The sequence below is a fragment of the Pristiophorus japonicus genome, unplaced genomic scaffold (genome assembly GCF_044704955.1).
Source record: "Pristiophorus japonicus isolate sPriJap1 unplaced genomic scaffold, sPriJap1.hap1 HAP1_SCAFFOLD_679, whole genome shotgun sequence".
Lineage (NCBI taxonomy): Eukaryota > Metazoa > Chordata > Chondrichthyes > Pristiophoridae > Pristiophorus > Pristiophorus japonicus.
Window position 1 is genome coordinate 1 of NW_027254592.1, and position 16,493 is coordinate 16,493.

Sequence of the window (16,493 nt, forward strand, 5' to 3'; positions counted from 1 at the left end):
CCACTTCCCCCCCCTCCCCCTCCACTTCCCCCCCCCCCTCCCCCTCCACTTCCCCCCCCTCCCCCTCCCACTTCCCCCCCCCCCTCCCCCTCCACTTCCCCCCCCCCTCCCCCTCCACTTCCCCCCCCCTCCCCCTCCACTTCCCCCCCCTCCCCCTCCACTTCCCCCCCCCCCTCCCCACTTCCCCCCCCTCCCCCTCCACTTCCCCCCCTCCCCCTCCACTTCCCCCCCCCTCCCCCTCCACTTCCCCCCCCCTCCCCCTCCACTTCCCCCCCCCTCCCCCTCCACTTCCCCCCCCCTCCCCCTCCACTTCCCCCCCCTCCCCCTCCACTTCCCCCCCCTCCCCCTCCACTTCCCCCCCCCCTCCCCCTCCACTTCCCCCCCCTCCCCCTCCACTTCCCCCCCTCCCCCTCCACTTCCCCCCCCTCCCCCTCCACTTCCCCCCCCTCCCCCTCCACTTCCCCCCCCCCCTCCACTTCCCCCCCCCTCCACTTCCCCCCCCCTCCACTTCCCCCCCCTCCCCCTCCACTTCCCCCCCCCCTCTCCACTTCCCCCCCCCCCTCCCCCTCCACTTCCCCCCCCCCTCCCCCTCCACTTCCCCCCCCCCTCCCCCTCCACTTCCCCCCCCCCCTCCACTTCACCCCCCCCCTCCCCCTCCCCTTCACCCCCCCTCCCCCTCCCCTTCACCCCCCCCTCCCCCTCCCCTTCACCCCCCCCTCCCCCTCCCCTTCACCCCCCCCTCCCCTTCACCCCCCCCTCCCCCTCCCCCTCCCCTCCACCCCCCCCTCCCCCTCCCCCTCCCCCTCCCCTCCCCCTCCCCCTCCCCCTCCCCCTCCCCCTCCCCCTTCCCTCCCCCTCCCCCTTCCCTCCCCCTCCCCCTCCCCCTTCCCTCTCCCTCCCCCTCCCCCTTCCCTCTCCCTCCCCCTCCCCCTCCACCTCCCCCTCCACCTCCCCCTCCCCCTCCCCCTCCCCCTCCCCCTCCCCCTCCCCCTCCCCCTCCCCCTCCCCCTCCCCCTCCCCCTCCCCCTCCACCTCCACTTCCCCCCCCCTCCACTTCAATCCTCTAGCTTTCTGCATTCCTTGCTGGGGAATCAGTGATGAGGTGGTCATCAATTTAATGAGAAGAGAGTGTCGGTGAAATTTCTTTGCACAATAGGCCTGTTCATACATGATTACTTTCGGCGGAGATAGCTGGATATTGACAAGCACGAGTCCTAGGCAATAATTACTCCTCCCTAACTAAGGCGCCAGCTCATTATTGTTCATAAGTGCCTGTTGAGTAATACAGAGGTGTGAGGAAATGATTGAAATATCTTCCTTTCTCCACTAATAAAATGGTAGATGTGTCCTTATTTGTCTCTGTATTTAAGGAGGGATATACTTGTATTGGAGGCGGTTCAGAGAAGGTGCACCAGGTTGATTCCTGAGATGAAAGGGTTGTCTTATAAAGAAATGTTGAGCAGGATGGGCCTATACTCATTGGAGTTTAGAAGAATGAGAGGTGGTTTTATTGAAACTTACTGAGGGGGCTCGACAGGGTAGATGTAGAGAGGATGTTTCCCCTCGTGGGGAAATCTAGAACTGGGGGGCATAGTCTCAGAATAAGGGGCCTCCCATTTAAATGAGGAGGAATTTCTTTTCTCTGAGGGTCATCAATCTGTGGAATTCTCTGCCCCAGAGAGCTGTGGAGGCTGGATCATTGAATATATTTACAGTGGAGAAAGACAGATTTTTGAACGAAAAGGGACTGGAGTTGAGGGCAGGGTTAGATCAGCCATGATCTTATTGAATGGTGGAGCAGGCACAAGGGGCCAAATGGCCTACTCCTGCTCTTATTTCTTATGTGAGTACAAAACTGCGTTTTTGGCCGTAGGAATATAGGAACATGGGTCAGCATCTGTGGAAAGAGAAACAGAATTGACGTTTCAGGTCGATGACTTTTCATTGGTACAGGCTCGATGGACCAGATGGTCTTCTCCTGCCCATCATTGTTAGTATGTTAGTATCCCTATATTTATCTGGGTTTCAGCCCCTCGGGCCTGTTCCGCAATCCAATTACATCATGGCTGATCTGTATCTTAACTCCATCTACCTGCCTTGGTTCCATATCTAACCCTTATCGAACAAAAATCTAGCAATCTCAGTTTTGAAATGTTCAGTTATTCCCCAGCCTCAACAGCTTTTTGTGGGAGAGAGGTCCAGATTCACACCACCCTGTGTGTGAAGAAGTGCTTCCTGACATCACCCCTGAACGGCCTGGCTCTAATTTTAAGGTTATGTCCCCTTGTTCTGGGCTCCCCCCACCAGAGGAAATAGTTTCTCTCCATCTACCCTGGTTATGTGTGTCTTCACTAAAATTGGAGAATGTTTGAAAATAAAGCTCATGTTATTAGGGATTGTTCCCAGATGTCAGGATTCTGTAAAGCTAACTTTTATGTTGTCCAATTTTACATTTGTGAATGGCTGGTGTTTTTTTGTGTTTGAACTGTCGGCATTGTTAGACCATATAATTACATTAAATGTATAGCATAGAAACAGGCCATTCAATCCATCTGGTCCGTGCCGGTGTTTATGCTCCACACGAGCCTCCTCCCACCCCTCTTCATATCACCCTATCACCATATCCTTCTATTCCTTTCTCTCTCATGTACTTATCTAGCCTCCCCTTAAATGTATCTATACTATTCGCCTCAACCACTCCCTGTGGCAGCGAGTTCCACATTCTCACCACTCTCTGGGTAAAGAAGTTTCTCCTGAATTCCAGAGCGGATTTATTAGTGACCATCTTATATTTATGGCCCTCAGTTTGGGTCTCCCCCACAAGTGGAAACATCTTCTCTACCCTATCAAACCCCTTCATAATTTTAAAAACCTCCATTTAGTCACCCCTCAGTCTTTTCTAGAGCAAAGAGACCCAGCCTGTTCAGTCATTCCCAATAGATGTAACCTCTCAGTTCTGGTCTCATCCTTGTTAATTGTATTTGCACCTTTTCTAGTGCCTCAATATCTTTTTTGTACTATGGAGACCAGAACTGTTCACAGCACTAACCAAGATTCGATACAAGGTTAACTGCTTTTCAATTCAATCCCTCTAGAAGTGAATCCCAGTGTTTTGTTTGCGTTTTTATGGCCTTATTAACCTGGCAGCTATGATCAGACAAATAAACATGACTAATAGGCTTTTAGACTTTCTTTGCAATTCTTTGCAATTGCATGCTTAATTTTTAACGTGTTCTTTCTGGATAGTCTGTGTAATTTGTCACCTGTACAGTGATGATCTAAATAAATTGGAATTTTTTGTTTTACAACAGGATTGAATTCTTACCCTGGAATCATTATTGGAGGCCGAATACTCGGTCTGACTGTTGCTGCGTGTTTGTGGGCTCGTGCCGGAATTATTTACTGGGATGGAGCTGGCCCACAGCTTATTGTTAAATGAGGAAGCCCTGGCACAAATAACTGAGGCAAAGAGGCCTGTGTTTATCTTTGAATGGCTGCGTTTCCTAAACAAAGTGCTTGTGGCTGCTAATAAGGTACGTAAAAGCCCAGCTCATAGAATCATAGAAATTTACTGCACGGAAGGAGGCCATTTCAACCCATCGTGTCCACGCCGGCCGACAAAGAGCTATCCAGCCTATTCCCACTTTCCAGCTCTTGGTCCGTAGCCCTATAGGTTACAGCACTTCAGGTGCACATCCAAGTATTTTTTAAATGTGGTAAGGGTTTCTGCCTCTCCCACCCTTTCAGGCAGTGAGTTCCAGACCCCCACCACCCTCTGGGCGAAAAAAGTTCCCCTCAAATCCCCTCTAAACCTCCTACCAATTATTTTAAATCTATGTCCCCTGGTTGTTGGCCCCTCTGCTAAGGGGAATAGGTCCGTCCTATCCACTCTATCTAAGCCCCTCATAATTTTATACACCTCAGTAAGGTCTCCTCTCAGCCTCCTCTATTCCAAAGAAAACAAACCCAGCATATCCAATCTTTCTTCATAGCTAAGATTCTCCAGTCCAGGCAATATCCTCGTAAATCTCCTCTGTACCCTCTCCAGTGCAATCACATCCTTCCTGTAATGCGGTGACCAGAACTGCGCGCAGTACTCTAGCTGTGGCCTAAACATTCTGGATTTGTGAAACTAGTTCCAAAAAGAACAAGCTAAGGAGCAGTTGGAACTAGAGATGCAGCTGTAATATATTAATTGATTGGGGAAGCACGAACATGAATTGTAAATGGTTAGCCCGTCCAGCTTTCAGTTTTTTTAAGTTAAAGAATTGATTTAATTTTTAAATGCAGATTACCCTCATAAATGTGTCACCTTAACTTGTCTTTCTATTACTTTAAAGGGAATACAGAATTGTAAGATTGTGAGGAAAATATAAAGTTAAGTGCCAGGAAAATGAAATGTTTGTGGTGTTAGAATTTATGGATTTTTTCCCCCTTACTAATCATTTTTTCATCCGTTAATGAACACCCTTGTAAAATACATAAAATGAGATTTTAATCATTTTTATTTGCAACAAGATGTATGCAAGAAATCAAAGTTATTCAACAGCATTCTAACATTGTGGACCCAAACTTTCTCTCTCAATGGAGAGTGTTTGCTCCGTTTCATAATTACTAAAACATTAATGAAACTGTGGCAATGTCCACCTATGAAACGTACTATTTCATTAACAAGTCGTAATCCTGGAGAAAAATTGGGATTCTCCCATTCGCTTCACCGTCGTCAGAGGACCAAAGGATTGTGGGGGCGGGGAGTGCAAGGGTGGAGGGTGGGGTGAGGGCTTTGCCAGAGTGGAAGGTGGGGATTTAAAATGTTGGGAGACGTGAGGAGGGTCGGTCAGAGAGGGCAGGGGTGATGGATGAGTGGACCAGACACAGGTGGCTGAGTTTTGGGCAGGTTGGAGTTTATGAAGGATGGCGAATTGGAGGGCTGGCGCGAATAACATTGGAATAATAAGGGTCTAGCGGTGACAAAACTGTGGATCGAGGTTTGAGCAGCAGAGGGGCTAGGGTAGGAGTGGAGATGGGCAATACTGCTCAGGTGGAAATCAGCAATCTCGATGGATGGGACAAGAGGTTTGAAACTCTGCTGCAAGTCAAACAGGACTCCCAGGTTTCGTATGGTCTGCTTCACCCGGGGAGGGGATGGAGTCGGTAGCAAGGGAGCCAAGTTGATGGCAGGAGCCAAAAGTGATGGCGTCAGCCTCTTGGTGTTCCACGGGAGGGAATTGTGACTCATCTATGGCTTCATGTCGGGCAGTCGATCTGACAGTGCACAGGTGGCCATGGCTCTGGAGAGGTTGAGTTGGATGTCGAGCATGTATATGGAAGCTGACCCCATCATTTCACCAAAGGGCAGAGTGCAGGGAATCAGGGTAAATCCTTGGGCAACTCCACAGGTGACTGTGCTAGGATGGCAAGTGGCAGGCATTTGTAAAATGAAGCAGTGCAGCTGCATAGACCACTGAACAGGTCAGCAAGTAAGATTAGATCGAGGAGTGCTGTCTGAGGATCATTCTCAACTGATTTCTCTTTTTCTTTCCCAATCGCTGCTTGGTGACTTAAGGTGGATGTGAAAGAAAAGCAAAAGAAATTGGTCGAGCAACTGACTGACCTGATCAGCAGTTCACCAGGCCCTCCCACACGCAAGCTTCTGGCCAAGAATCTCGCTACCCTCTACAGCATCGGGGATACCTTCACTGTCTTCCAAACGTTGGACAAATGTAATGACATCGTCAAGAGTAAGGATGACACATCTGCCTACCTGCCCACCAAATTGTAAGTGCGAGCTATGGAAACATTTGAGGAGAAAAGTACTTCTGGGTGTACCCGGCCTGACTAGTTTAAATGGTGTAAACAGTCAGTACAAGAGCTGGCAGGGCAGATTGCACGAATCATGGAATCCTACAGCTCAGCAGGAGGCCGTTCAGCCCGTCGTGCCTGTGCCGGCTCTTTGAAAGAGCTATCATAGAAAATAGGAGCAGTAGTAGGCCATTCAGCCCTTCGAATCTGCACTGCCTTCAATATGATTAAGGCTGGTCCTCCAGCTTTTCCAGCATTTAGCCCTCTTCCCTGCTTTTTCCCCATAGCCCTGCAAATCTTTTCTTTTCAAGAATATATCTAATTCCCATTTGAAAGTTAGTAATGATGGCCACATCCTGAGAATGAATAAAAGAAATGTCTCCATCAGTGACACATTCCATTAACCGTGTGAGTGTGAGATTCTTCTTTTAATGAAAAATTGGCAAATAATTGATTTTAGGAACATAGGAATTGCTAACGAAAAAAGACCCAAGGTCCTTTTAGTTCCCCTTCTACCATCCTGGTAGCTGCATAATCAAACGATAATGGATTGTTGACCAATCACAGCAATCAAACTCTACCAATGAGTCTAGCACAGACCCAGACACGAGGCGAGGAAAATCCCAGGGTGGAGAGCTTTGGGAACCAGAGGTCCAAAGTCACCTCTTCCTCCCGAGCATGGATCACATGACACATCTCAAATTACTCCCATGCTGCGTCCCAAAATGTTACCCATGTAATTTGCATTTGAATGAACCAATACTAACTGCTTCTGTCATCTCACTGTTCCATAGATTGACCACTCGCTCACTGAAATATTGTTTTCACAGATTAGTTTTGAATTTCCCCCCCTTCAAGCGCAGGTTGGATCAGAGCACAATAATTGAACAGAGACGGAGGGGGGGGCGGGGGGGCAGGCGGGGGGGGGGGCCCGACTGGCCTCTCATCAGAAAGGCAGCGCCTCTGACAGTGCAGCACTTCCTCGGTATCGTGTAGGAGTGTCAGCCTAGATGACGTGCTCAAGTCTCTGGAATGGGGCTTGACCCCCATGACCTTCTGACTGGCAAGAGTGCTGCCCACTGAGCCTGTGAGCTTTCAGCTTTGCTAGGGGTTGTCAAATGCTTTCTGATGTGTAAATCACTGAATCGTAGAATGATACAGCACAGAAGGAGGCCATTCGGCCCATCGTGCCTGTGCCGGCTCTTTGAACGAGCAATCCAATTAGTCCCACTCCCCCCGCTCTTTCCCCATAGCCCTGCAAATTTTTCCTTTACAGGTATTTATCGAATTCCCTTTTGAAAGTTACTATTGAATCTGCTTCCACTGCTGTCTCAGGCAGCGCGTTCCAGATATTCATAACTTGCTGCCTAAATTTTTTTTCCCTCATGTCACCGCTGGTTCTTTTGGCAATCAACTTAAATCTGTGTCCTCTGGTTACTGACGCTTGTGGCACTGGAAACACTTTCTCCTTTTTTATTCCTTCATGATTTTGAACACCTTTATCAAATCTCCCCTTCACCTTCTCTGCTCTAAGGAGAAAAACTCTAGTTCCTCCAGTCTCTCCACATAACTGAATTCTTTCATCCCAGGTACCATTCCAGTAAATCTCTTAAGTCCTTGACATCATTTCTAAAGTGTGGTTCCCAGAATTGGCCACAGTACTCCAAATGGGCCTAACCAGTGTTTTATTAAGGTCTAGGATAACTTCCTTACTTCTATACTCTATGCCTCTATCAATAAAGCCAAGGATCCCGTATGCCTTTTTAACGTTCTTCTCAGCTTGTTCTGCCGCCTTCAAAGATTTGTGTACATACTCCTCCAGGGGTCTCTGTTCCTGTATCCCCTTTAAAATTCTACCATTTACTTTATATTGCCTCGCCTAATTCTTCCTACCAAAATCAATCACTTCACACTTCTCTGCATTAAACTTCATCTGCCACGTGTCTTCCCACTTCACCATTCTGTCTATGTGCTCCTGAAGTCTGTTACTATCCGCATCACTATTTCCTACATGTCCAAGTTTCAAACTTTGAAATTATGCCCTGTGTACCCAAGTCCAGGTCATTCGTATACATCAAAAAGAGCAGTGGTCCCAACACCGACCTCTAGGGTGGGGACACCACTGCCTATCTCCCTCCAGTCTGAAAAACAGCCGCTCACCATCTACTCTCTGCCTTCTGCCCCTATCCTCGCAGCCACTGCCCTTTTAATCCCATGGGCTTCAATTTTGCTTACAAAAATTGCTGAGACGAGGATAACTCCCGAGAGGAATGCCAGGAAATTTATTAAACAAACCTCCCGATTGTTAGCCCATACTTTGATTTACTTTGTTCTCCCCAAAATGATTCTCTGACGAATTATTGCTTGAGGAAGAAAATGTTGCTGGAGAGTGAGCAGGAGGGGTGGGATTCGCCTGGGTGGTCCCTGGAGAGTAACACTGAGGCGGGCTTGAAGGTCTGGTTTCTGTGCAGGGACATTCTGCAGTAGGAGCAAGAGGAGTGGTTTCTAACTCTGAGCGTGATCCCTGTGTCTTTGATTTGACTTCCACTCGCTGCTTTCTTACTCTTCGCCCATATTCCGAAGAGCTGTGTATGACTTTTCGAAGAGGTACCCAGCCCAAGCCTCCCACACATTCTTTGGTTACCCTTGGTTCCCTCTGGGCTTTGTGCTCCCAACGCTTTACCTGTTCCAAACCAGTTGCATAACTTCTCCTTCTCCTCGATGTTCATTGTTTTTTTTTTATCCATATTTCTCTCTTCATCCCCAGTTGACTAAAATCTTTCTGTACCTCCAATTTCTTCCCATTACTTTCTTAAGCCATTGCTTCCTCCTTCCTTTCCATGTCACTGTTCCCCACTTAGATCTTGTTCTCGACACACCTTCTCACTCCATGTGCTGTACTTCACTTTGCAGTCTCTTCAGCCGCCCCTTAAAAACGTTCCACTTGCACCAAGTGGCCTTTTCACCACCATATTTCCCTTAAGGCTTCACAGTCGCCATGTTGAATGGCTTAACTTATGAGAGGACAGCTTGCACAGACTAGGCTTCTGTTCCTCGAGTTTAGAAGATTAAAGGGTGATCTAATTGAGGTGTTTAAGATGATTAAGGTCGATAGAAAGTATTTCCTCTGGTGGGGGGAGCCTAGAACAAGGGAGCATAACATTAAAATTAGAGCCAGGCCGTTCAGAGGTGAAGTCAGGAAGCACTTCTTCACACACGGGATGGTGGAAATCTGTAACTCTCTCCCACAAAAAAGCTGTTGATGTTGGGGGTCAATTGAACATTTCATAACTGAGATTGATGGATTTTTGTTGAGCAAAAGGTTACAGAAACCAAGGTGGGTAAATGGAGTTAAGATACAGATCAGCCTTGATCTAATGGCAGTACAGGCCCAGGGACTGAATGGCCCACTCCTGTCCCAGTGTGTTTCACTCCCGCGTCGGGAGGGAATAAAACTAACAGCAGATGGGTTTTGTCATCGACAGGGCAGCCGTGGCCTGCATCGGAGCATTTTACGAGAAGATGGGCCGAATGTTGGGCAGCTCCTTTCCCGAAACTGTCAGCAACCTTTTAAAGGCCTTGAAAAGTGCAGAGGTAAGCAGCTTGTTTAAAAATCTCATGCAGGCTGAAGCCCCGTTGATTGGTATACCCCAGCAGACACTGAATTGCATCATTCCTCCAGGTGTCGCCTGCTAAGTAAGATGTGTCTGTGCTGTACTAGAAGCGTAAGCGAGCAGATTTTGTCGATTCGCCACATTTTTATAGGAAGTCCTGACGATGTAGCGTAGAATATGACTGTTCTGACTTTGGACATGGCTGCGACCTTTCGGTGGACTTGAAGTTTGGCAACATAACTGCACGTTACAGAGGATGGACTGTGACCTGGTGTAAGTTAATCATACCCATGTTCCCTTGGTCTACAGTGAGTCCAGGTGCCACAGAGTGTCTTTCTCTGCAGCTTGCCAAACAAGGCTACAACTCCGTCAATGAGCAAGGAGTAGGTTTTATAGGTCACAAACAAGCAGAGTTGAGCTTTCTCAATTACCCAGTCCCCTTTTGCACCTTTCAGTCAGCTCCACCTGCGATTTATTCCAGTATAGCCCTGAAACAGATCCTTCAGTCCCATTGACGGAGAAGTCAGCGACGCAGTGTATCAAGCTATGGATGAGGTTCTTCAGTCATGGAAGTACGGCTCGTGCCCTCTTCAGTTGAAACGTGCAGAAGTAAGCTGGTTATTTAAAGTGTAGCTCTTATATTTCCCACTCTGATTGTTGCGTTTGCCCCTCTGCCATGGGACTGAGCGGCACTGAGGGAGGACTGCTTTTGAGAGAGGCACAGGAGTGGGGCTGAGTGGGGAACTGAAACACCGATTTTCTTGAAAGACGAAGCATTCCAAAGTACTCAACACAGCCAGTTAAGTGTTTTGTCAGGAAACGCGGCAAATAGTTTATAGGCAGCACAGGTTGAATATTGGCCAAGGCAATGGGAGAACTCCATAATCTTCTGTCAGTGCCATAGGATCATTTATTTCCCTTCGAACAAGCAGTCGGGGCTTTGATTTAACTTCCCACCTGAAAGACGGCACCTCTGTTAATGCAGCTCTCCCTCAGTTCGGCACTTGAAAAGAAGAAAAAAGTGCTTTTTGCGATGTTCCAAATCTCTTTGTAGCTACTTTTGACATGTTGTTACTGTTGTAATGTGGCTGCCAATTTGCGCACAGCAAGCTCTCACAAATAGCAGTGCAATAATGGCCAGGTAATCTGTTTTTAGTGGTACTGGTTGAGGGATACATATTTACCAGGATACTGGGGAGAACTCCCCTGAAGTGTCAGTCTGAATTTTGTGCTCAAGTCTCTGGAGTGGGGCTTAAACCCACAATATTCTGACTCGAGGGAGAGAGTGCTACCCACTGAGCGGACACCAAGAACATCTGGAAAAACAGTGGGTCCAGGCTTGTAGAGTCTGGCTACTTAAAGGGATGAGGAAGCGATTCCCTCGGAGGTCACAGTCAGTTTACACAGAGCACGGTGCGTGAGCCTCCGAGTTTGCAGCGGCAGACAGAAATAAGAGTTCAGCTGGAGAAAAAAGTGATTTTAAAAACTTTAATGGGTGCATTACTATGCTGCACCTTTAAGACTTGGCTTTTCCCGGGATCTGAATTGGAGTTTGGCACATGTCAATGTGCCCGCCAAATTTACTGACCAAACTTTCATTAGCATCCCCCCCAGTGCAACGGCTGATTTAGTGCCCCTGTCGGCTCTTCGATTCTGACCAATTTCTGGGCAGAGGGCGCAAACCTTTACAAGGCGCTAAAATTACCGCTCCGCCTGGATTACCGCCCCAAATGGGGCGCGACCGGATTTCCACCCCGATGAGTTTTATAAAAAAAAACTTGCCTCAATTGTGTGACGTGCTGGTTTTCTGGGTGCTAACATGTTGTAATTTGCAGAGCTCCTGTCAAAAGAATCAACACTGCTTTCTTAACCACGATTTGCAAAAGGGTTAATTATTTTTGAAACTGTTTAAACTTGAGAAAGCATCCTTGCCCCAACTCTAGGGAAATCCAGCCACCTCCTTGAACAAGCGTGGTAGTTCTCAGCTGGGCCCCTAGATGGCGCTCTCGGAATGCCAATTCTGACCTCGTGTCCATGCACTTTCCAGTGACTGGATGATGGGATTTCTTCCACCCCCATGTTATCCTGTGACATTGGCTCCAATTTTGAGACAGAAAAAAGAAAGACTTGCATTTATATAGTGTCTTTCCTGACCTCAGGGCTTCCCAAGCCAATGAAGTACTTTTTGAAGTGTAGTCATTGCCTGAGAGGGCAGACAGGGCCTCGGTTTAATGTCTCACCTGACAAGACGGCACCTCCGACAGTGCAGCGCTCCCTCAGTACTGCACTGGAGTGTCAGCCTTGATTTTTGTGCTCAAGTCTCTGGAGTGGGACTTGAACCCACGACCTTCTGGCCCAGAGGTGAGAGTACTGCCCACTAACTCCAAATGCTCAGCAAGACTAGACTCCAAATGCTCAGCAAGACTAATCTCCACTGGGAGTCTGCTGCCAGCCGGTGAATCAACGTGTGCCAATTGACCCCCGATAAAGTCTAAAACCATGATCTTGACTTGATTTTTGCATTTGCGCTCATGTAAATTGTCAACGGAAGTCTCCATCTTAAAAGCAGCGATAGGGATTTCTAATGCCCATTCTAAATATCCGGACAGAATCTATCACTTTAACTTAAGGACTGAATTATGCCTGCCGGTCCTAATGCAACTATTCCCTTGCCCGTTTAACCCTGCTTTGCCTGGTCTTGACTCTGCGGGTGCAAAGCCACGGGTGGTCTTCTGTTTTCTAAAGTCTGTCTGTCTGTTTTGAACAGTCACAGGGCCGCAGCGAGATTCTGCTGAGTCTGCAGAAGGTACTGAATGGTTTGGGAGGTGCAGCTGCCTCCTGCCATCGAGATATCTACAAAAATGCCCGTTCAGGTTTGACTGACCGATCCATGGCTGTACGGTGCGCAGTAGCTAAGGTAAGGAGTTTGTTTTTTTTTGCTCCTTATCTCATCTTCAGGACATACCAAAGTGTTTCACGTCCATTGTTGTTGCATGAGGAAGGGTGATGGCCAACAGCAAGGTGATACAAACTGAGGTGAATGACCAGTTAATCGGTATTTAATGGTGTTGGTTGAGGGATAAATATGGGGCAAGACACTGGAAGACCTCCCTGCTCTGCTTTGAAATAGTGCCGTGGGATCTTTAAATAGGCCTCGGTTTAACGACTCTGAAAGACGCCACCTCCGACTGTGCTGCACTCCCTCAGGACTGCACTGGGAATGTCAGCTTGGATTATGTGCTCAAGTCTCTGGAGTGGGCGATGAGCTCACGACCTCTGACTCACAGGTGAGAGTGCTACCATTTAAGCAAGGCTGGCCATTGTGTAAATTAATGGCAATCGATCGTGCAGCATTTGAAAAAAAGAATTGGTCATCTTTTCTGGTAAGCGCTAAAACATGTAGTTAGCAATGGATTCTGATTGTTCTGGTTTTAAAATTGTGGAAATAACAATGAAAGATGGCACAGCGGGGGTATCCGCCTGGATTATGTGCACAAGTCTCTGGAGTGGGACTTAAATCCACAACCTTCTGACTGAAGGCGAGAGTGCTGCCCACTAAGCTGCGGCTGATACAACAGGATGTGCAATACCATTAACTGTACACAAAATAATTCTGTGGACAATCGGAATCAAACCCACAGGCGAAAATGGGACTTGGTTGGAGATAAGGGCTCCCTCCGCCACAGTCGGTATTTGATTCTGGCCATCCGTGTTCCTGAGAGCATCGTGCATTCCTGTGTCTGTTTCTATCCTAGTGCCTCCTGGAACTGCAGAAGGAATCGGTGTTCATGTGGACCACGGAGCTGGAGAGCTTGGCTACGCTTTGCTTCAAGGCCCTCGAGGGATCTAATTATGGAGTCCGTGTTGCGGTATCCAAGTTACTCGGGACGGTCATGGCAACAGCTTTAACACCGAAACAAGCAGCAGGTGCGTGTGTCCCAGAAAGTCATGTGTTGGTTCGGCACCCTAAAACATGTCTGAAAGGTCTGCTAAATCATGCACTGCCTGAAAGCAGATTCAATAGCAACTTTGCAAAGGGAGTTGGATAAATACTTCAAAAGGAAAAAATTGCAAGGGTCTGGGGAAAGTGCAAAGAGGCGAGTGGGACTAATTGGATAGCTCTTTCAAGGAGCCAACACAGGCACAATGGGCCGAAAGGCCTCCTGTGCTGTATGATTCTATAAGAGGAGAGGAATACAGACTTGCATTTATATAGCGCCTTTCAGTGACCACCAGACATCTCAAAGCTCTTTACAGCCAATGAAGTACTTTTGGAGTGTCGTCGCTGTTGTAATGTGGGAACCGGCAGCCAAATTGCGCACAGCAAGCTCCCACAAATAACAATGTGGGAAAGCTAATATAAATGGGAGGTTGAACTCTGAACTTTTATTATGGAAATGTGTGCAGTACTTTTAGACTTAAGCATCTTGGGATGTTTTATTATGTTAAAGGCACTATAAAAAATACAAATATTAACTGGAAGCATTGAATGCAAAAAAAATTCTTTTGAATGTGTTGCTTGTACAATACTGTTTAAAGTATTGGACCTTTTGGCAGATAAATGTTCCTGCCCATGACCCATGCCAACACAGTAGACACTCAGTTGCACTAAGGAGCCCTGGGGTCTAGTGCAGTCGATGTCACTATGTTTTATTGTTTCTCTCCGCTCCACTTCCCTTCCCAGTTGCACGTGTGTCAGGCTCCGCCCGAGTCCCCAACCCTCCAGATGGTGAATGTCTGTTGGCTGGTGTCTGTTCAGCTATGTGGGTCATTGCAGCCAAGCCCAGTCCTGACCTCAACTGAGGGTCGCGTCCATGCACTTTCCAGGCACTGGATGATGCTGGGACTCGGGAGCCCTGCCTGATTTCTTCCACCCCCATGCTATCCTGTGACATTGACTCCAATTTTGACAAAGAAAAAGAATGGCTTGTGTGGGAGCGACAGCCCGTATTTTCCGAATACCTCGCTTTATGGCGCAGTCTGAGGCGACACATGCTGGGTTAGCGGTTTAAGCAGCTTTTCTGATGAGCATGGAGTGTATTGAAGTTTGGACCAAAGCAAAGGATGTCTCCACAGAAACAAGATGCTAGACAGTGTGAGAGTCATTCAGCCATTCAAAGAAGATCGAGAAGAGGGTTGGTGCGATGACGCAGCCCGCTTGACTCCGGTCTGAATGTGGATTGGGTCTGTGGTGGATCTGTTGGTCAGAATCACGGCCTGCATGTCTTCGTGGAGCAGGCAGAGGATGGTGAAAAATTTTTGAGGGCGCTCCATAATCCCTCACGGTTGACAGTGTCAAAGGCCTTTGTGATGTCAAAGAAGGCCATGGAGAGAGGTTGGTGCTGCTCCCTGAATTTCTCTAGTAGATGTCGCGCGGTGAAGATCATGTCTGTTGTACCCCTTAGTGGATGGAATCTGCATTGCGATTCTGGGAAGAGCTCTTCAGCCACAGGGAGAAGACGATTGAGGAGGATTCTTGCAATGACTTTCCCTGTGGCCGACAGCAAGGAGATTCCTCTTATAGTTATCGCAGTCGGACTTGTCCCCTTTGTTGAAGATGCCCACGATTACGAGATCACCTGGCATGCTCTCCTCCTTCCAGATAAGAGAGGTGAGGTCATGAATTCGTGCCAGTAGTGCTTCTCTGCCATTCTTTAGTGCCTCGGCAGGAATTCCATCTGCTCCTGATGTCTTGTTCTTCAGCTGACGGATGGCCTCTTCTCGTGCCGGGCCGGTGTTGTGCTGAGATGGTTGCAGGTAGCATACTGTGGGATGGAGCTGAGGCCACATTGTCCGCATGCCCGACACGAGACTCCCAAAGCAAGCGCTCTACTCGGAGCTTCGTCACGGCAAGCGAGCCCCAGGTGGGCAGAGGAAACGTTCCAAGGACACCCTCAAAGCCCTCTTGATAAAGTGCAACATCCCCACCGACGTCTGGGAGTCCCTGGTCCAAGACCACCCAAAGTGGAGCAAGAGCATCCGGGAGGGCGCTGAGCACCTCGAGTCTCGTCACCGAGAGCATGCAGAAACCAAGCGCAGGCAGCAGAAGGAGCGTGCGGCAAACCAGACTCCCCACCCGGACTTCAACCACTGTCTGTCCCACCTGTGACAGAGACGGTAATTCCCGTATTGGACTGTACAATCACCTGAGAACTCGCTTTTAGAGTGGAAGCAAGTCTTCCTCGATTTCAAGGGACTGCCTATACTATTTACTTCAACCACTCCCTGTGGCAGCGAGTTCCACATTCTCACCACTCTCTGGGTAAAGAGGTTTCTCCTGAATTCCCCATTGGATTTATTAGTGACTGTCTTATATTTATGGCTCCCAGTTTGGATCTCCCCCTCAAGTGGAAACACCTTCTCTACGTCTACCTTATCAAACCCTTTCATTATTTTAAAAACCTTTGTCAGGTCACCCCTCAGCCTCCTCCTTTCTCAAGAAAGGAGACCCAGCCTGGTTCAGCCTTTCCCGATGGTTATATTATATATATTTTAATTGATGCAGTGATGCGGCAGAATGTGAAGCGTGCCACCCTGGAGGAGGTGTTGGAGCTGATGGCAACAGGATTCCTGCGCGGGGGTTCGGGATTCCTGCGGAGCGGCGGAGAGATACTGAAAGGAGGAGGGTCCGTCAGCCGCGAGGTGCGAGTCGGCGTCACGCAGGTGAGTACCTTGTGTTGGCAGAGCCGAACACAGCCGCAGCATTTGCCTCCTGCTGCCGGGACGAGTTTTAAAACGAGAAAGCAAAGTAAAGACTTGCATTTATGTAGCGCCTTTCACGACCACCGGCCATCTAAAAGCGCTTTACAGCCAATGAAGTACTTTTGGGGTGTAGTCACTGTTGTAATGTAGGAAGCGGGCAGCCAAGTTGCGCACAGCAAGCTCCCACAAACAGCAATGTGATCATGATCAGATCATCTGTTTTAGTGATGCAGATTGAGGGATAAATATTGGCCAGGACACCGGGGATAACTCCCCTGCTCCTCTTCGAAATAGTGCCGTGGGAACTTTTACATCCACTTGACCTCGGTTTAACGTCTCATCCGAAAGACGGCACCTCCAACAGTGCAACGTTCC

The 16,493-nt window shown here is 48.5% G+C and overlaps 1 protein-coding gene across 2 annotated transcripts in view; it reads left to right on the top strand.

The window, feature by feature from the left end:
- The first annotated feature begins 3,314 nt into the window (after positions 1-3,314).
- The window catches only part of heatr5b (HEAT repeat containing 5B), a 162,877-nt gene continuing 149,698 nt past the window's right edge, over positions 3,315-16,493 (top strand). For both annotated transcript variants that reach the window (XM_070874109.1, XM_070874110.1), the window contains exons 1-6: positions 3,315-3,533; positions 5,567-5,778; positions 9,288-9,396; positions 12,184-12,333; positions 13,172-13,343; positions 15,922-16,079. In XM_070874109.1, the coding sequence (XP_070730210.1) occupies positions 3,408-3,533; positions 5,567-5,778; positions 9,288-9,396; positions 12,184-12,333; positions 13,172-13,343; positions 15,922-16,079 (927 nt within the window). In that variant the 5' untranslated portion in view covers positions 3,315-3,407. The remainder of the gene's footprint in view (positions 3,534-5,566; positions 5,779-9,287; positions 9,397-12,183; positions 12,334-13,171; positions 13,344-15,921; positions 16,080-16,493) is intronic.